General features: G+C 51.6%; 1 protein-coding gene across 1 annotated transcript; it reads right to left on the reverse strand.

The window, feature by feature from the left end:
- Positions 1-298: 298 nt before the first annotated feature.
- CAVIN1 (caveolae associated protein 1) lies at positions 299-19,891 on the reverse strand (the record flags this gene model as incomplete). Its single annotated transcript, XM_080713881.1, has 2 exons — positions 299-997; positions 19,418-19,891. 2 exons carry the CDS (start codon positions 19,889-19,891, stop codon positions 299-301), a joined length of 1,173 nt encoding a protein of 390 aa, XP_080570007.1.
- Between the last annotated feature and the right edge of the window lie 1,042 nt (positions 19,892-20,933).

Raw genomic sequence — 20,933 nt, forward strand, 5'->3', positions numbered from 1 at the left:
GGGGGGGGGCAACCGTGGAATCAAGCAATATCCCAGTACCGGGACAACCATGGCTCCTCCCATTTCCACCCAGAATCTCCAATGGGTGGGAGGCTACCTCCCCCTCCAGTCTAACAGCTGTGACTTGCAGGGGTGCTCCTCGAAGGGAGGTGTTTTCAATTCAGAAAGAAAAAAAAAATCTCAGCCCGACGGGGGCCCAGAGTGGGAGAGAATGCAAGAGAGAGAGAAAGAGAGAGAGAGAGAGAGAGAGAGAGAGAGAGAGAGGAGGAAGTCTGAAAGGGCAAGGGGCGGGGCGGGCTCAGTCGCTGTCGCTCTTGTCCACCAGCACGGCGTCGGACTCCTCGGTGATCTCCAGCAGCGTGTGCACGTCGGGGCTGCTCCCGCGCAGCAGGTCGGCGGCCTCGCCGCGCTCGGCGCAGCCCTCCTCGTCGTCGGGGCCCACCTCCACCATCTCGGTGGCCTTGAGCACCTCCACCTCGCCCTCGCGGATCTTCTTGACGTGGAAGGTGAAGGGCGGCACCTTGTACACGGCCGTCTTGGAGCGCGCGTACACCACGTGGTCGGGGGTGAAGGACTTGCGCAGCTTGTCCCGCGAGGTCTTGAGCTTCTCGCGCCGCTCGGCGGGCACCAGGCGCGTGCCCAGCTTGTTCATGCGCTTCTCCAGGGTGTGGCGCGTCTTCTCCAGGTTCTCCTTGGTCTTGAGGCGCGTCTTCTCCAGGTTCTCGCGCGTGCGCACCTTGGTCTTCTCCATCTTCTCCTTGGAGAAGGCCTTCTTGAAGTCGTCCACGCGCCGCATGCCGCTGCGCCGGATGCGCTCGGCGCGGGACTCCTCGACGACCTCCTCCACCTCCACCGCCTCGTCGGAGGACAGCTCCAGCGCCGCGTCCTCCTCGGGCCGCTCGCCCTCGCCCAGCTCGTCGCCCTCCTTCTCGGGCAGCGCCTCCGCCTCCTTCAGCGACTTGCTGACGCTCAGTTTGGCCGGCAGCTTCACGTCATCCTGCGGGGAGAGCAGAGCACAGCTGAGAGGCCGAGGGGAGGGCAGAGAGGGCGGCCGTGCCGGGGCGCCCATGGGGACCTGCGTGGTGGCAGGTGGGGGTGAAATCGGCCCCGCGTATCCATCCTGGGGTCCCCAGGGCCCTCCACGCGGGTGCACAGACTGCGCGAGGGGGGAACCCAGCCCCCGGCCGGCAGGGGGCCTGCATTATAATGACACTTTGGCCAAATATCGCCCTCCAACTCGGTCACCGGCGCCCAATGGCCAACTATCAGATTCCAAGAAGCCACGGTAGCCTCAAGAGACGCAGCTTAACTTCTGAAATGTCAGGGCGCCCCCTGGTGCCTTAAGGCACACACTGCTCAAACGTGGCCGAAAAGCCAGGCAGAGGGCCGCTCGGGGTGGGTGGGCCTGGGGGCCCCTCAGTAAGGTACCTTGAGGATAAAGGGAGCGCTCGTTCCAGACTCGAGCCATTTAAGAACCAGCCGTGGGGAAGGAGAGCCTGGCCCACGACACCCCTTCTTCCTTGACCTCATACAATTTGACTCCACCAGTGGGCCTCCCTCAAGTGGAACGTGAGGGAGGAAAGAGGAAGAAGCTGGTCAGAAGCCAAGAACATATTTTCCCCATTGCCTGGACATTTCTCCTGGTTCTGAATGTCCTGCTTTTTTTTTTTTTTTTTTTTTTTTTTTTTTTTGATTGAACCCAGGGACATTCCACTTCCAAGCTGCACCCCCGGCCCTACTTTTTATTTTTTATTTCAAAACAAATTCTCACTTAAGTTGCAGAGGGTCTTACTAAGTAGATGAGGCTGGGCTCAAACCTGTGATCCTCCTATCTCAGCCTCCCAATACTGGAGATTGAGCCCAGGGGGACCACATCCCCAGCATTTTTTTTTTTTTTTTTTAATTCTGCTACAGGGTCTTGCTAAGTTTCATGTACTGGCTTTGAACTTGCAATTTACCTTCCTCAACATCCCAGGTAGAGCTGAAAATTAGGCAAGCACCACTGCACCTGGAAAGGGAATACTTTATTCTTGCCCCTAACTTGTAATCCTCTTGGAATTACAGGACCCTCAACAGGCCTGAGGTCAAAGAGCTAGGGGTACGATGGTGGTCCCTGGTTGCCCCTGGTCTTGGATCTCAGAGCCAGCCTTGGCCCTCTTCCCCTTGGACTACGTAGCCTTACTCCTGTCTTGCCATTCCAGGAAGATGTGCTAAGATCCTGCTTCTGGATCAACATTTCAGCATCTCAGGATCAACACACACACACACACACACACACACACACACACACACACACACACACACCATGATCACTACCACCACCACCACCAACAACAACAACAAGTAAAGGAGGCTGAGCACAGAAAGGGGAGGGAGCCTGGCCCTGAAGGTCAGCAGAAGCTCCTACTTAGCCCAGACTGTCTAGGCACCTCAGATGAAGGAATGAGAGACTAGGTGTTTTTGTTTTTTTTCCTTTCTTTCTTTTGTACTGAGGATTGAACCTAGGGGTACTTTACCACAGAACAAAACACTCCAGTCCCCCTCTTTATTTATAATACTGAGGATGAAACCCAGGGGCATTCTACCTCTGACTTACACTCCAGCCCTATTTTATTTTGTAATTTTGAAACCTGTTTCACTAAATTGCAGAGGAACTTGCTAAGTTTCTGAGGCTGGCCAAGAACCTGTGATTTTTGTCTCAGCCTCCCAAATATTGGGCTTACAAGCGTATGCCACCATGCCCAGCTCACTCCAGTTTTGTTTTTATGGCACTGGTGTTATATCTCTGAGTTATACCCTTAGCCTTTTTTTTTTTTTTTTTTTTTTTTTAAGCAGAGTCTCACTAAATTGCTGAGAGCTTCACTAAATTGCTAAGGCTAGTTTTGAACTTGTAAAAAATGTTTCAGCCTCCCAAGTACTGGGATTATAGACATGTGGCACCACACCTGGTTCACCCCAGACTTTTTTTTTTCTTTTTTGCAGTCCTGGTGATGAAACCCAGAGGCATTCTACCTCTAAGCTACATCCGCAGCCCTATTTTTTATTCTTTATTTTAAAACAGGGTCTCACTGAGTTGCAAAGGACCTCACTAAGTAGCTCTGGCTGGCCTCAAACTGCGATCCTACTGTTTCAGCCTCCCGAATGCTGGGAATACAAGCGTGCGCCACCACGCCCGGCCACCCCAGACTTTTTAATTTTGTATTGTTGAGACAGGGTCTCTCTAAATTGCCCAGGCCTTGAACTTGTGATCCTCCTGGGATTACTGGCATTCATCCCGGTGTCTAGCAGACAGGCTTTCTAAAGGGGTTTCTAAAGATTGTTTCCCAGAACTGTAAGGAAATTCCATCTGAGAAGATGAGGCAACATGAACTGACCCCTCTCACAGACACACATGTCTATACATAGGCTACTTGAAATCTCTGCACCACCTGCTACAGAAATTCCTCCCCACCCCCAGCCTCTTTCCTCTTCCCTCCCATCTCCACATCCCCCATCACCCCAGAGTTTCCTGGTTTATACTAAAAACTAGGAACACCTCCTCCCAACTTCCTTCCCTCTCTGTAATAGCATTAGCAGAGACAAAAAGGGAATGCTCACTCCACCTTTTTCCCCAACCAGGCACCAGCTCTGCAGGGCACCAAGCCACCTCCAGCTCTCCATTACCCTACTACACCTCCCAGCAGGCAAGGTGACCTGGACACAGGGCATGCTGGGACTTGTAGTCTCCACCTGCCATAGGTGGCCTAGTGCTATCACAGGCACCCTAGGGCATTGTGTCCATTCCTCTGCCTCTTATTCACTGAGGCATCAAAGGAGCATTTTTCTTGTTTTGAGTGTAGGAAGGTTCCCAACCTCTAAAAGAGGTTGCGTTCTTTGGATCTTCTTCTGCAGTCCTCCTCTCCCTGCCTCCTACTGGAGACTTACATCAGGATTTATGTGTTTAGGATTTAGGTATCATTTTAGGACTCTCTAGTATCTAAACTTTTGGCTTCCTCTTTATCCTTTCCACCCAGAATTTACCTGTAGCCCCAGTGTGTGTGTGTGTGTGTGTGTGTGTGTGTGTGTGTGTGTGTGTGATCAGTTCTGATCTCTGTTTCCCAGAATAAAACTATCCCCCACTCAAAACAGAGCCCCTCCTTTCACTCAACTCAAACAATGTGGACGTCCTAGGGAGGGGATTACGGGTGACAGCAGGGAATAGTCAGGAAACTGTCCCAGCTGCTGGAAAACAAATCCACATTGTCTCCAGCCCCACCCCCAGCACCCCTGATCTAGCCTCCCCTTTCCCATATCCCTCCATTCCCCCCAGCTTTTTTTTTTTTTTTTTTTTTTTTTTAATGCGGGTCAGGGGCTGGAACCCAGGGGCATTTGGCCTCCAAGCTACACATCCCTGCCCTATTTTTTATTCTTTATTTTGCAACAAGGTCTCACTAAGTAGCTGAGGCTGGCCAAGAACCAACTGGTCTCAGCCTCTGGTCCTCCCCAGCTTTTAAAACCTAAGCTGGCTGGTTTCAGGCGATCCTCCAGTCTCAGCCTCCTGACCTCCCCAGCTTTTAAAACCTAAGTTGGCTGGTTTCCCTGGCCTCTGGCTTTCTAGATAAAGGTTTTAGCCAGCTGCGCTTGGAATATGTAGCTAAGGAAAGAGCTGCAGGCTTCTCATAGCCAATCCCATCCTCCTAGTGCCAGGCGAAAGGTCTGCAATACCAGGGAGCAATCCCCAGGAGGGGAGGTTTATTCTTGGATTTAGGGGAGTCTCCCCAGACCGCAAAGGTACCTGGGGCATAGGAACCTCATTCATTGCATGCTTCCCTGGAGTGATGGCTTCCACCAGAGGAGCTGTCTTGTTGGTTGGAAGATCAGGGGACAGGAGTAGAAAAAAACTTGACCTGAATCCCTGGACAGTATCCAGTAGGCTGGCTCTGGAGAGGGTACACCACCACTAGCTTTTCCCCTCCATTAATGGATTTCCCTTTTCTCCCCCTTTCTGAGCCAGGTTTCCCCATGACTCACAGCCTTGGACTGCAGTCTTGGGCCCACCCAGTCTGCCGTTGCCACAACCACCACCAACACAATCCAGAGCACCTCCCCCCACTTTGGGCATCCGGGCCAGGCACCTTTGTCCCACCCAACTTCCCTGGCACAGCTCCTAAGCCAGTGGAGGGGGGGGGGGTTGGGGGCTGGCAAGAGGGAGGGCTCTGCTTGTTCTCGTCCCATTTTAATTAAACAAAACTACCACTCCCAACAAGCTTGTTTCCACAGTTAGTTACCTTTAATGATCAGGTTTGAACAAAAGCACCCCTGTCCCCTGGCAAACACAACAGAGCTCCCCAACCCAGGAAGGCTCGGATCCAGGGTGGATTTAGAAGATCCCCGGGGAAGATTCCAGTCTTTTCTTACGCACACTCCCACCCAAAAACTTACGATCTTCTGGCTTAGGAAGATCTTTATAAAATTAGAATTTAATTGAGCACCTATATGCACCTGGCCAGGCAATTTAGGTTTGTGAGGGAGAAGAGACAGGTGCCTCAAGGCTCCAGGTTGCACTGACCAGTTTGTCCCACCTACTGCCAGGAAAGACACCTGAAGAGGCAATTCAGGGACCCAGGGCCTGCTTAGAGCGCGTTAGCAGAGGGTGCACATTGGAGAAGTGGAGTATCCTACACCTCAGGACCTCCACTTGAGGTTGCCAAGATAAGGAGAGAGATAAGGAGTTGGGAGCTGGCCAAGGGGAAGGTGGTCCTCCTGCAATCTCATGCATTCTCAACAGGGGTCATATTATCACCCAGGGGGCAAAAATTTATGGGGGGGGGATACTAGACTTAGATATTACAATGGTTTATGGTGTCACAAAGAGCCACCATACATAAATAGAGTATATCCATTGTTCTAAAATGTCATGGGAGCCGGGCGTGATGGCGCACGCTTGTAATCCCTGTACTTGGGAGGCTGAGACAGGAGGATCACAGGTTCAAGGCCAGCCTCGGCTATTTAGGCCCTCTGCAACTTAGTAAGACCCTATTTCCAGATAAAGAATAAAAAGTAGGGCTGGGGGCGTGTGGCTCCAAGGTAGAATGCCACAGGGTTCCATCTCCAGCACCACAAAATAAATTTAAATAAATAAATAAATAAACTGGGCGTGGTGGTGCATGCTTACAATCCCAGAATTCAGGTGTCTGAGACAGGAGGATCGCGGTTCGCGGACAGCCTCAGCTACATAGTGAAGTCCTTTGCAACTCAGTGAGACCCTGTTTCAAAATAAAGAATAAAAAATAGAGATGGAGGTATAGGTCGGAGGTAGACTGCCCCTGGGTTCCATCCCAGCACTGCAAAATAAATAAATAAATAAATAAATAAATAAATAAATAAATGTCCTGGGGGAGCCAGGCACAGTGGCACACTGTGGGATTAGTGTAATCCCAGCTACTGGGGAGGCTGAGACAGGAGAATTGTAAATTCTAGGGCAATCTGGGCAATTCAGTGAGACTGTCTGAAAATAAAAAAGGGTTGAGGTTGTAGCTCGGTGAGAGAACACACACACACAAAAAAAAAATTATGAGAGAAATGGAAATTAAGGACTCTTTAAACTGGGTGTGGTGGCACATTCCTGTAAGCCCAGTACCTGGGAGGCCGAGGCAGGGGCATCACAGGCTCAGAGCCGCTTCGGCAGCCGCAGGTTCCTCAGCAACTTCGTAAGACTGGTGTTTTCTTTTCTTTTTCTTTTTTTTTTTTTGGGGGGGGGGTCTGGAGATGGAACCCAGGAGAATTCTTCCTCGGAGCTACACCCCCTGCCCTATTTTTTATTCTTTAATTTGAAACGGGGTCTCACTCAGTTGCAAAGGGCCTAAGTAGCTGAGGCTGTCCTCAAACAAGCATGTGCCACCACGCCCAGCTAAGACCATGTTTTCAAATTTAAAAAATAATATAAAATAGGGCTGGGGATGTAGCTTGGAGGTAGAATGTTCCTGAGTTCAATCTCCCAACATAAAATAAAATAAACATAAAATAAAATAAAATGCCTCTTTAGAGGGATGATCATGAGAGGGGAAAAAAAAGAATTGAGAAACTCTGTATGTAGGGAGGCTCAGGATCCAAGCCAGAACCAGCTAAAATATCCTCCATTCCAGCCTCTCTGAGTAGGCAGCTTTTGGGTGCCCCACCCAAAGCAGGATCTGGAAAACATAAGGGATCCCTTTGCAAACATTTTCTAAAAAAACTGGAAAAAAATAAGTATAAATATTTTTCTCAGCTACAGGGAGGGAGGCTGAGAAGGCACAGAACAGACCCCAGGCTCTGGGCCTCCTGAGGGCCCCCTCCAAAGAGGCACTGAGCCAAAGGGGCCTGTCTCTGAAGAGCTGTTGGCAGGGGAAGGGAAGAGGACTCAGAAGCCACGCACACTGCATGCAGCATCACGCAGGGCGCCTCCGGGTGCTGCTCCGGCCCGTGCTGGGAATGTCTATGATTAAAGCAGAAGCCAAGGGCAGGGGGTGCAGCTCAGGGGTAGGGAGCTTGTCTAGCATGCATGAGGCCCTGGGTTCAATCTGGAAACATCAGGAAACAAAAACTAAACAGAAACCAAGAAGAAGGGAAGGCCCCTTCCCTTTACCTCCCACCCACACTGCACACACCACATCCATCTGAACTCCGCCTCTCTGGAGTGTTCCCCCAGGGCCCACCACCCACTTGTAGCGGCATGGGCACCCCGGCATGGGCACCACCAAGCGGTGAGCTGACACTGGCCTGGAGTGATACCCCGTGCTCACCAGCCCCAGGGACCTAAACCCTCCCACCGGCGGTCGGCTCTTCCGGGATGGGCCGGGGACCAGGCTCTGGGTAATAGGGCAGCGTCCTAGGCGTCTGCTCAAAATCTGGGAGCTCAGGCACTGTCTCAGGCTTCAGGTCAAAGGGCTCAGTCTCAGGCAGAAGGTCAAAAGGCACGATCTTGGGTGTGGCCAGGTCAGAGGGCGCTTTCAGCTTCTTCTTGGGCTAAGATGAGGAAAAGGGGTTTAAAAGGGGCTGGGGATGGGTGTGGATGGGGTTGAGAGAAAGAGGCCTCTGTGGCATGCAGAGAGGGGCCCAAGAGAAGGGTAGGACACACAAAGTCTTCGGGTGGAAAGAAACCACATCGAGAGGGCCCTGGAGCCAAGGGGGTGTGACCAGCCCAAGCCCATGAATTAATAAATACAGCTTAAATGGAATCCCCTCCCTTCCTCCCTCTAGAGTCTCCCCAGTCCCATCCTCGGGTTCCCACCGTGGCTACTGGGGGCTGGACTGGAAGGGAAAGAGGATGTCGGGCATGGAAAGGGGGCTTTCTAAGAGGCCAGTTGTTGGACTCCAGTCCAGCTCCTGTTTTTCCGGGAGGCAGGGTGGGCACTGGTGCCGCCCCGGAACAAGGAGAGGGATAGGCTGGGAAGAGGGACATCCTGGCTGTGGCCCTTTGGTGCCTCCCCTCCTCAGGGCTCCCTTGCCTCTCCCTCTGCCCGGGCTTGGAATATGAGACCCTGAAAAATGCACAGAGAAATCTGGATTTAAAACCAAGCCATTTTTACAGCAGGTGGGCCTATGTTCTAAGGCACACAGCTGCTGCTTCCAACTTTCCCTCCTGGGGGCTGAGCTGTCACTCTTGCTTGGAGAAAGGGACAGTTGGTGGCACTGCCAGATCCAGACAATAGCAGCGTTCAGTAAGACCTGTAGTCACAGAAACCCAAAGCAGCAGGTCCAGACTGCCCTGCAGGGTACAGGGAGGAGGTGGGAGTGGCAGGGAGGCCAAAGAGAGAGGAAACCAAAATGGCCTCCCCTGGGCAAATGCTGAGTGCGTGCCAGGGGACAGCACGGCTGGCCAGGAGCTTGGTCCTTTTTTTTTTTTTTAGTGGTAATGGGGATTGAATCCAGGGGCATTCTGCCTCTGAGCTACACCCACCCCAATCTCCTTTTTTTTTAATTTTTTCTTTTAATTTTGAAACAGAGTCTCATGAAGTTGCAGTGGGCCTCACTAAATTGCTGAGGCTGTCATCAAACCTGCGATCCTCCCATCTCAGCCTCCCAAGTACTGGGGTTACAACCGTGCGCCACCACACCCAGCTTAAAATTTTTATTATTTTTTTTTGGGGGGCGGGTCTGGGGATGGAACCCAGGGGCATTCTACCTCCGAGCTACACCCCTTGACCTTTTTTTTTTTTTTTTTTTTTTTTGGTGGTACTGGGGTGGAACTCAGAGGCTTTCTACCTCCAGGCTATATTCCCAGACCTTTTTTTATATTTTATTTGGAAACAGGGTCTCACTAAGTTGCTGAGAGCCTCACTAAGCAACTGAGGCTGGCTTCGAACCCATGTGATCCTCCTGTCTCAGCCTTCCAAGCGCGAGGATTACAAGCGTGCGCCACCACGCCCGGCCCTATTTTTTATTCTTTATTTTGAAACAGGGTCTCACTGAGTTGCAGAGGACTTCACTAAGTAGCTGAGGCTGTCCGGGAACCGCAATCCTCCGGGCCTCAGCCTCCCGAAGGCTGAGATTACAAGCATGCACCACCACACCCGGCTTAAATTTTTTTATTTTGAAACAGGATCTCACTAAATTGATGAGACTGGCACGAACTTGCGATCTTCCTGTCTCAAACTCCCACATACTAGGATTACAGGTGTGTACCACCACACCCGGCTCAGGGGTGCAGTCCACATACACTGCACCCCTACTCTCTCCTGGTCATGGCCTGGCATGGCCACATCTTGCCTCTGTTTCAGCACTCATGAGGTTGAGCGACTAATAGCCTCCAACATTGACGGCAACGCAGCAGTTGTGCATATCCACACACAGCAGCCCCAGGGCTGACAGTGCAACTCTCTCCCTCGGAGACTGAAGGAGTGAGGTGAGGACCCGCCTCAGCCTTGACTCCTGCTTCAGAGCCCAGGAACAGGAGGAGGAAAGGGTGGAGCGGAGTGCAGCAGAAAGAGGGGCATACCTGCGCCCTGGGCTGGGGTTGGACCCACAGTCTCTGGGACAATAGGCAAGTGACTTCCCTTTTGGGGCCCTGGCTTCCTAAGCTACACAATGAAGGAAATGAAGCTGATTATCTTTAGGGCGTCTTCTAGCTCAAAAGGTCTGTAGTAGTGGAATGATGAGATATTATTCACAACGGTTCAAAACGATGGCACAAACCACCACTCATCTCTGAGGTTGTTGCTTAGCAATGATATCCTAGCCTGCTTTCTGCCTTCACAACTTTCTGACTTTGACCTTTATAACTGTCAGATTTTACTTTTTTTTTTTTTTTTTTTTGGTACTGGAGATTGAACCTGTAGGCACTCTATCTCTAAGCCACACCTCCAGCCCTATTGTATGTATGTATGTATGTATGTATGTATGTATGTATTTTGTGGTACTGAGGATGGAAGCCAGGGGCATTCTACCTCCAAGCTACACCCCAGCCCTATTTTTTATTCTTTTTTTTTTTTTTTTTTTTTTGCAGTACTGGGGATGTAACCCAGGAACATTCTACTTCCGAGCTGCGTGCCCAGCTCTATTTTTATTTATTTTTTTTTTTGGGGGGGGTGGTACTGGGGGTGGAACCCAGAGGCTTTCTACCTCTGGGCTATACTCCCAGACTATATATATATATATATATATATATATATTTTTTTTTTTTTTTTTTTTTTTTAAACAGGGTCTCACTAAGTTGCTGAAAGCCTCACTAAGTAGCTGAGGCTGGCTTCAAACCTGTGCGATCCTCCTGTCGCAGCCTCCCAAGCGCGGGGATTACAAGTGTGCGCCACCACGCCCGGCTCCAGCCCTATTTTTAATTCTTTATTTTGAAACCAGGTCTCACTGAGTTGCAAAGGGCCTCACTAAGTAGCTAAGGCTGTCTGCAAACTGTGATCCTCTGGTCTCAACCTCCCGAATGCTGTATTCTTTATTTTGAAATAGGGTCTGGTCTCACTGAGTTGCAAAGGGCCTCACTAAGTAGCTGAGGCTGTCCACGAACCACAATCCTCTTGTCTCAGCCTCCCAAATGCTGAGATTACAAACGTGCACCACCACGCTCGGCTCTATCTTATTTTCATTTTATTTTTTCAGTACTGGAGATGGATCCCAGGGGCTTTCTACCTCAAAGCTATACCCCAGCCCTACTTTTTATTCTTTATTTTGAAACAAGTTCTCACTGAGTTGCAGAGGGCCTCACTAAGTAGCTGAGGCTGTCCACAAGCCACAGTCCTGTCTCCACCTCCCAAATGCTGGGATTACAAACTTGCGCCTCCACGCCCGGGTTTTAATTTTATTCTGAAACAGGGTCTCGCTATGTTGATGAGAACCTCACAAGTTGCTGGGTTGTCCTGGAATCTTCGCTCCTCCTGTCTCAGCCTCCCAAGTACTAGGATTACAAGCGTGCCCCACCATGCCCGGTTAGATTTTGTTTTGTTTCATTCTGTGTTCTTAGCTTAATTGTTTTTTTAGTTCTTTTTATTTTTTTTGGAACTGAGAAACGAACCTAGGGCAGTGCACTTGCAAGTCAAGCATTTGCCACTGAGCTACATCCCAGCCCTACATTTTACTTTTATTATTATTATTAGTAGTAGTAGTATTAGTATTAGTAGTAGTAGTAGTGTAGTGATACTGAGAATTGAGCCAGAGGCATTCTACTTTCGAGCTACACCCCCAGACAGGATTTATTTCTTATTTGTTTGATTTTTTTTTTTTTTTTTTTTTTTTTTTGGTGGTACTGGGGGTGGAACCCAGAGGCTTTCTACCTCTGGGCTATACTCCCAGGCCTATTTTATATTTTATTTGGAAACAGGGTCTCACTAATTTGCTGAGAGCCTCACTCAGTAGCTGAGGCTGGCTTCGAACCTGCGCGATCCTCCTATCTCAGCCTCCCAAGCGCGGGGATTACAAGCGTGCGCCACCACACCCGGCTTTTTTTTCTTATTTGGGAAGAGGGTCTCACTAAGTTGCTGAGAGCCTCACTAAATTGCTGAGGCTGTCCTTGAAACTGCAATATTCCTATCTCAGCTTCCCAAGTACTAGGATTACAAATGTGTGCTACCAAACCCAGCTTAGATTTTTTTTTTTTTTTTTTTTTTTTTGCTAGTCTGGGGGTGAAACCCAGGGGCATTCAACCTCTTAATTGTTATTTATTAATTGTTATTTATTATTGTTATTTATTATTGCCTTAATTGTTATTTATTGTTATTTATTATTATTTTATTTAATTGTTATTTATTATTGCCTTAATTGTTATTTATTATTATTATTATTATTATTATTATTATTATTATTATTTTTGGTGGTACTAGGGATGAAACCCTTCTACCTCCAGGCTACACTCCCAGACCTAGTTTATATTTTATTTGGAAACAGGGTCTCTTAAGCCAGCAAGGCTGGCTTAGAACCTGCGCGATCCTCCTGTCTCCGCCTCCCAAGGGCGGGGATTACAAGCGTGCACCATCACACCCGGCCTAATTTTTATTCCTTATTTTGAAACAGGGTCTCACTAAGTTGTGGAGGGCCTCACTAATAGCTGAGGCTGTCTGTGAACCGCGATCCTCCCGTCTCAGCCTCATGAATGCTGGGGTTATAAGCGTGCACCATGATGTCTGGCTTCAGCTTAGATTTTACTTTAAAATATGAAGGGAAAATAAAAGAAATAAGAGGACTTTCTATTAAAAAGTATGAAGGGAAGAGGACAGACAGAATTCTTTTAGTCTTGGGAATACCCCTAAAAATATCCTTTCTGATTTGGACTCAGTGGCCAAGAAAAACAACCCAAACTCAGCTTTTAGGGGAAGGGCATGGTAGACATATTTCCCATGGCCACTCGGCACAGGGGGTGAAGGGAACCAGGGCCCCGAGCTGGGAGTATTTGGGGACAAAGTTCTTAGGTTCTTCTGGAGCAAAATAGCCCTGAATCACTTTGAGTCCAGGAAGGAAGGAGTTAAGGGTTGGGTTTGGGTTTGGGGAGGAGAAGCCAGGAAGCCCTAGTTTAAGGCCGTAGTCTTCCCTCTTAATGCCCATGAACAACTTAACCCCTTAAATGGTTCCCAGTCCTATCCCTAAGCACTTGGAGCAGGTCTGATGAGTCTTAGCTACTGGTCACCAACTTTGCCTCACCAAAATTATCCCAGAAGCTGGGCGGAGTGGCACATGCTTGTAAACTCAGGACTTGGGAGGCTGAGACAGGAGGATCCCAGGTTCGAGGCCAGCCACAGCTACTTTGACCCTCTAATTGTGACCTTGTTTTAAAATAAAGAATAAAGCCAGGCCTGGTAGCTGCAGGCTTGTAATTCCAGTCTCAGCTGCTACATAGCGAGGCCCTTTGCAACTCAGTGAGACATGTTTTAAAATAAAGAATGAAAAAAAAAAAATAGGGCTGAGGGTGTAGCTGAGAGGTAGAATGCCCCTGGGTTCAATCTCCAGTACTACACACACACCAAAAAAAATCTATTCCAGACAACATTTATTTCCAAGCCAGGTGTGGTGACATATGCCCATAATACCAGTACTTGGGAGACTGAGACAGGAGGATCACAGGTTTGAGAACAGCCTCAGAAACTTAGTGAGGACTCTCAGCAACCTAGCGAGACCCTGTTTCAGAAACAAAAAAATTGTCTGGTGCTGGGCGTGGTGGCGCACACTTGTTATCCCAGCATTCGGGAGGCTGAGACAGGAGGATCGGGTTCACAGCCAGCCTCAGCCACTTAGTGAGGTCCTTTGCAACTCAGTGAGACCCTGTTTCAAAATTTAAAAATAGCTGGGCGTGGTGGCGCACGCTTGTAATCCCAGCATTCGGGAGGCTGAGACCGGAGGATCGCAGTTTGTTGACAGCTTCAGCTACTTAGTGAGGCCCTTTGCAACTCAGTGAGACCCTGTTTCAAAATAAAGAATAAAAAATAGGGCTGGGGGGTGGAGCCCGGAGGTAGAATGCCCCTGGGTTCCATCCCCAGACCTGGAAAAAAAAAAAAAAAATGAAGCCAGGTGTGGTAGTGCACGCTTGTAATCCCAGCATTTGAGAGGTTGAAACAGGAGGATCATGGTTCGTGGACAGCCTTAGCTGCTACTTAGTGAGGCCCTTTGCAACTCAGTGAGACCCTGTTTCAAAATAAAGAATAAAAATAGGGCTGGGGGATGTAGCTCTGAGGTAGAATGTCCCTGAGTTCCATCCCCAGTACTGCAAAAATAAATAAATTAATTAAATTAAATAAATAAAAAGGCCCAGGGTGTAACTCAAAGGTAAAATGTCTCTGGGGTTCAATCCCTAATATCATATATACGCACACAAATTTATCTCCATCCTACCCCCTCTCTGAATTCTAAAATAACTAAAAATATCCAAACCATTGCCTGAGAGACTCAGTTCTGTAACAGTGTCCACTCCACCCTGGTTGCATGGTTTATTAGGCAACTACCTCCATACACACAGCCTCCCCTGATTCTCCCAGTAGCCCTCACTAACTCCTGTTACTAGAATTCTCTCATTCACTAGCTGTGGCTTAGCTAAGTGTCACCTGACAGGATGGGATGCCAAACTGTTAGCTTCTGTTTGTGGCCGCAAGAGGGATTCTCTCTGACCCTTCTCCCCTCAGGAAGAGGGTGTTGGGTATCCAGATGTTCTGATCCCCCAGCTGGGCCCTTTCTGTCCTTTAGTGGCCTCCTCAACCCAGCCCCCACTGCCACATCATCATCTCCCACATCTGCAGCTGGGAATACAGCATCTCCTCCTGGCTTCCCCTCCAAAACATTCCATCATGGGAGTCCCTCCGTCTCTCTCTCTTTTTCTCCCTCCCTCTCTGCCTCATTCTACCTCCTCAGCCTGACTTTCCCATAAACGCTGCCGCCCCCAGACTTCCCTATTAGGTCTGCCAAGACTCACAGCTATTTTTACCTCATTCCCCTCTGCAGACCTGGGGAGGAGAAGTCTCGGCTTTCCTCCAGCAGCGGAGGCCCTACCTCCTCACCCCGACCTGGGATATCAATCCATGCTACCCTCGGCTCAGGGAAGTTCTGTATCCTGAACCCCATCCCACTTTCTGGAATCTTTTCCTTATCCCTGAGCTCTTCCTGGGGTTGAGACCGTTTAATTCTGTTTTTGTTGTTGTTGTTTTGTGTGTGTGTGTGTGTGTGTGTGTGTGTGTGCGTGCGTGCGTGTGTGTGTGGTACTGGGGGTAGAATCCAGGGGCTTTTCTACCTCTGGGCTATACTCTCAGACCTATTTTTTATACTTTATTTGGAAACAGGGTCTCACTAAGTTGCTGAGAGCCTCTCTAAGTAGCTGAGGCTGGCTTTGAACCTGTGCGATCCTCCTGTCTCAGCCTCCCAAGCACTGGGATTACAAGTGTGTGACACCACGCCCGGCTGAGACTGTTTAATTCTTATTTTCTATTTGATTCTTAGTGGGTTAGGGGCTCAGCTTAAACCACTCCTTCCTTCCTTCCTTCCTTCCTTTCTTTCTTTCTTTCTTTCTTTCTTTCTTTCTTTCTTTCTTTCTTTCTTTCTTTCTCTTTCGGTTCTGGAGATAGAACCCAGGGGCATTCTACCTCCAAAGCTACACCTCCAGCCCAATTTTTTATTTTTTATTTTAAAACGGGGTCTCACTAAGTTATGGAGGGTCTAAGTATCTGAGGCTGGCCAAGAAACTGTGATCCTCCTATCTCAGCCTCCCAAGTTTTAGGATTTACAAGGTACACCACCATGCCTGGATCTTTAGTTTTATTTATTTATTTATTTATTTTTTTTTTTTAAATTTTTTTTTTTTTATTCTGGTACTGGGGATGGAACCCAGGGACATTCTACCTCCAAGCTATACGCCCCAGGCCTATTTTTTTTTTTTTTTTGGTGGTACTGGGGGTGGAACCCAGGGGCTTTCTACCTCCGGACTATACTCCCAGACCTATTTTTTACTTTATTTGGAAACAGAGTCTCACTAACTTGCTGAGAGCCTCACTAAGTAGCTGAGGCTGGCTTCAAACCTGTGGGATTCTCCTGTCTCAGCCTCCCAAGTGCACGGATTATAAGCGTGCGCCACCACACCCGGCCCCAGGCCTATTTTTTATTCTTTATTTTGAAACAGGGTCTCACTGAGTTGCAAAGAGCCTCATTAAGTAGCTGAGGCTGTGAACAGTGGTTCTCTGATCTCAGCCTCCCAAGTGCTGGGATTACAAGCATGCGCCACCGCGCCCAGCTATGCCTGGCTCTTTCTGCTTCATGTCTTTGTTGTCCGCGCTCCTCCCCCCCACTGGCCCTGGCTTAGTACAGATGCAAAGACATCCTGTGTTTGCCCCCTCTATACAGACCCAGGTCACTGCCAAATGCTGGACCCGACAGGTCAGAGGGGTGGCACTGGCCTCTGTGGCCAGCTCTTTCTCTATCCATACCTGTCCTTTCCACTCAGAATCTCCATCTTCAGCACAGGGAGGTTTTCCAACAGGATAAGAACTTTCCCAGGCTCCACAGTCTGGGACATTTAGAGTGAGACTGTCAGCACTGGACGTCCTCCAGGCAACCGTCTACCTTACTAGGCTCCAGAGCAAAGGCACAGCTGGTCTGCTGCCCCAGACCCCCACCTTGTTTCCCATCCCTGATGGTTCCCAGGGCTGGGCAGGTTCAAAAAGTCTTCACAGTCCCTCCCTCCCCCCACAGTGCTGTACTTGGTGGAAGCACCACTTTGTGCGTGGTACTGGGAATTGAAATGGGTGGTGTGTGTCTATCTATCTCTGAGCTATGCCTCCAGCCCTCCCACCCTTTTTATTTTGTACTGAGAACTTGAACCCATGGGCATTCTACCTCTAAGCTACACCCCAGGGGCGTTCTACTTCTGAGCTACACCCCCCAGCCCAGTTTTATTTTTATTTTGAAACAAGGTCTCACTGGGTTGAAGAGAGTCTCGCTACTTGCTATGGCTGTCAAACTGTGATCCTCCTGTCTCAGCCTCCCAAATACTGAGATCACAAGTGTGAACCACCACAGGCATGTGCCACCATACCCGGCTCTATTTTTTTTTTTTTTTTTTATGGTGGTACTGGGAATGGAACCCAGTGGCCTTCTACCTCTGGGCTACACTCCCAGACCTATTTTATATTTTATTTGGAAACAGGGTCTCTTAAACCAGCTGAGGCTGGCTTCAAACCTGCGCGATCCTCCTGTCTCAGCCTCCCAAGCGTGGAGATTACAAGCATGTGCCACCATGCCTGGGTCCAGCTCTATTTTCTTATTCTTTATTTTTCTATTTTTAAATTTTTGGGCAGTATTGGAGATGTAACCCAGGGGCATTTTACCTCTGACCTATACCCCCAGCCCTATTTTTTATCCTTTATTTTGAAACAGTCTCACTGAGTTGCAAAAGGCCTCATTAAGTAGCTGTGGCTATCTGCAAACTGGGATCCTCCTGTCTCACTCTCCCAAATACTGATATTACAAGCGTACACCACCACACCCAGCTCTTTATTCTTTATTTTGAAAGAGGGTCTCATTAAGTTGTGGAGGGCCTAAGTAGCTGAGGCTGGCCAGGAACCCAAGATCCTTCTGTCTCAGCCTCCCAAGTATTGGGAGCACAAGCGTGCGCCACTATGCCCGGCTCTTAATTTTAAATTTTAAAACAGAGTCTCAAGCCAGGCATGGTGGCGCACGCTTGTAATCCCTGTGCTTGGGAGGCGGAGACAGGAGGATCGCGCAGGTTAGAAGCCAGCCGCACTGGCTTAAGAGACCCTGTTTCAAAAATATAAAATAGGTCTGGGAGTGTAGCCCGGAGGTAGAAGGGCTTCCAGGAACCCCAGTACCACCAAAAAAAAAAAAAAAAAAAAGAGTCTCACTAAGCTGCAGAGGACAATTTATCCTACTGTCTAGGCCTGCCAGGTACAGGGATTATAGGCGAGGGAGGCCCACCACTCCTGGCCTGGCTAAAGCAAAGCTTGCTAATAACAGGCCAAGCTGGTGCACTCAGAAGTCCTTCAGCAGTAGTTAAGACCAGAGAAGAAGCCAAGGGCCATTTCTGCTTCTATCCCACCCCACTTCCTTGGAGAAGGACTGGCTTGCCACTACAGACTCCCTGTTCTAAACAGTCTAGTCCCAGTCTGCATCTCTCTGAATTTCATCGTAGAGAGACCAAGGCAAGTACCTCACCTCACCCAGATGGTCACCAAGAACCAGTCTGACCGGCCCAGCGGTCAGTGAAACCCCAGCTCCCCGACACAGGGGAGCTCACGTGGAGGTGCGAGAAGTCTAGCTTTCTTCTTCTTAATTTTCCTTTCAGTAGAGAAAGAGAGGCCACACACTAACCCTGCGCCCCCTGACCCTGACTCCTTGGGGTGGGAGCATTCACCAGCCCCCGGGGAGCTCAGAGGAGACAGGGATGGGCACATTCCCGCCCCGCCAAGGATCGCCAAGCCCTCAGCTCGGGCTCACCCTAAAGGGGGCAGGGAGGGGAGGGGCGAGGAGCGGCAACACAGATGCCCAGCTTTATTTGGCGTTATGACACACACAAAAAAACTACGTTTGTACCCAGGCAGGAGGAGCGGGGAGAGGTCGGAGGCGGCAGCGGCAGGGAGAGTCAGCCTCCTCCCGCGGGCACGCTCCTCTGCCTCGCCCTGCGCCCTGCTGCCGCCCCCGCAGGTATGCGGGCTGGTTCACCGCGCCCGGACCTCAGGACTCCGCGGGGGCCACCCAGCCCCCTCTGCCAGCCCTCTGGCCCCCCTAACGCCCACCCTGCCTGGCCTCTGCCGCTTCCCCGAGGCCAAGGGCGCCCGCGCCCCGCGGGCCAGGGTGTCCCCAAGGGCCTAACGGAGCCTGGGCAGCTAGGACCTGGGGCGGTGGGCAGCGGAGGCTGATGCGGGGGCGCGGGGGCGAGCAAGGGGGGGCTGGCGGTCGCCTGGCGCAGCCCCTGCCGGTGCGTGCCTGAGCCCTGAATCACCCGCTATATCGGGCCCGCAGAGCCGGAGGTCCCGGGCCCGGGCCCCGCCGCCAGTGTCCGCTTACAGGGGGCCCCGAAACTTCCCGCGGGGAGCAATCTGCCAGGGGCAGCGTTCCGGAGTCCGGCCCCCTAACATTTCCGCTAGGAGTTGGAGGCCCGAGGGAGGGGCCCGGCGGAGAGGCGCGGGGTGCACGGCGCCCCAGGAGTTGGAGGCCCGAGGGAGGGGCCCGGCGGAGAGGCGCGGGGTGCACGGCGCCCCAGGAGTTGGAGGCCCGAGGGAGGGGCCCGGCGGAGAGGCGCGGGGTGCACGGCGCCCCAGGAGTTGGAGGCCCGAGGGAGGGGCCCGGCGGAGAGGCGCGGGGTGCACGGCGCCCCAGGAGTTGGAGGCCCGAGGGAGGGGCCCGGTGGAGAGGCGCGGGGTGCACGGCGCCCGGGGAGCCCGCCCCGCCCGAGCCCGGCTCCCCGGCTGGAGGGTGGTGGTCGCCGCGCCCGCGCCGGGCTGGGTAGCGGGGTCCGCCCCGCGCTCACCTGGTAGATCATGACTTTGAAGTTGCGGCGCCGCAGCAGCTCGGCCTCGTTGACCTCCAGCTTCTTGATCTGGCCGGCCTGGCGCTCCAGGCTGCCGCGCACGGTCTTCACGTGGACGCTGACCTTGCGCACCTTCTCCAGCAGCTTGCTCACCGTGTTGCTGGTGGTGGCGTGCGCCTTGCCCAGCTTGCTCAGCTCGCCCTGGATGCTCTGCACGGCGCCCTCCATCTCCGCCTGCCGCTCCTCCAGCTGGGCTTGGGTCAGCTGGATCTGGTCGACGGCGCCGATGATCTTGTCCAGGAGGCTCAGCACCAGCACGCCGTTCACCTGGTCGGACTTGATCAGCTCCTCCGAGCCGGCCCCCGACGGCTCCTCGGCGGCCGGCGCCCCCACCGGGGCGGGCTCCGGGGCCTCGGCGGCGTCGGGGAACCCGGAAAACGGCCGCTCGACGATGTGCAGCGTGATGTCCTCCATGGCTACCCGGGGCCGAACCGGGCTGGAGCGGGGTGGAGCTGGAGCTGGAGCGGGAGACCCGGGGGGAAGGAGGAGCCGGACGGTGGAAGCGAGCGAGAGCCGAGAGCCGAGGAAACTCGAGCCACGTCCGTGCGCCCCGGGACCGCGGCCAGGACTGTGGGGCGGGGGATCCGCGCAGGGCCCCGCTCCCGGGCCAAACCCGGGAGACGCGCTGTCCATTGGCTGGCCCCACCCCAGAAAGGGAGGGACCGGACCCGAGGGGAGAGCGACGAGGGGGGTTGCAGCAGAGGGGGGGGGGGCGGGAGCCGAGCGCCCCACCCTGCCCGGGATGGTTGGAATAGTTGGAGCGGAGACCGGGGCCCCCGCTGGCAGCCGAGGCGGCGGGAGGGAGCCAGGGCAAAGGAATCAGGTCCTGAAAGGCTGCTCCGCTTTTCCTCTCTCCTTCTTTTGCTCATCGGCAAACCCATTTCAGCCTTTTGAGATCTAGGGTCAGGTGAACCGTGAGATCCCCAAGTTACAGTAGAGACAAAATACTATATCTGCCCGTGCCCACTTTTTGAGATGGAAAGGATGGATTCTTGCCCGAGAGAGAGAGAGAGAGAGAGAGAGAGAGAGAGAGAGAGAGAGAGAGAGAGAGAATTATAATTAAGGTCACAGTAGTGGTGAAGGGTTGCAAAGTTCGCCTAGGTTCCTCTTAGAATTATCCTAATACTGTAGGGTTAAGACAGGAAATGAAGTAGTACTGGGGGTGCGGCTCAGTGGTAGAGCGCTGGCCTAGCACGCGTAAGGCCCTGGGGTCCATCCCCAGCCTCGCACACGTGCACACGCAAAGGCAATAGAACAGGAAAGACTTTTACCTACCTCTCTTCCTTCTCTAAAAATCACATTTCCGTGTGTCCCCATCCCCCAGAACTGATTCCAACCTCAGAGGGCAGGGTCTAGGACCCTGTTCAACCCTCTCCATCTCAGAGACTAGCAGTCATCAGGCAGCTCAGGGACTCCCATTTCCCATTTGACAGACAGACAAAGGAGAGCCGGGAGA

Source organism: Muscardinus avellanarius (genome assembly GCF_963383645.1).
Source record: "Muscardinus avellanarius genome assembly, chromosome: 16".
Lineage (NCBI taxonomy): Eukaryota > Metazoa > Chordata > Mammalia > Rodentia > Gliridae > Muscardinus > Muscardinus avellanarius.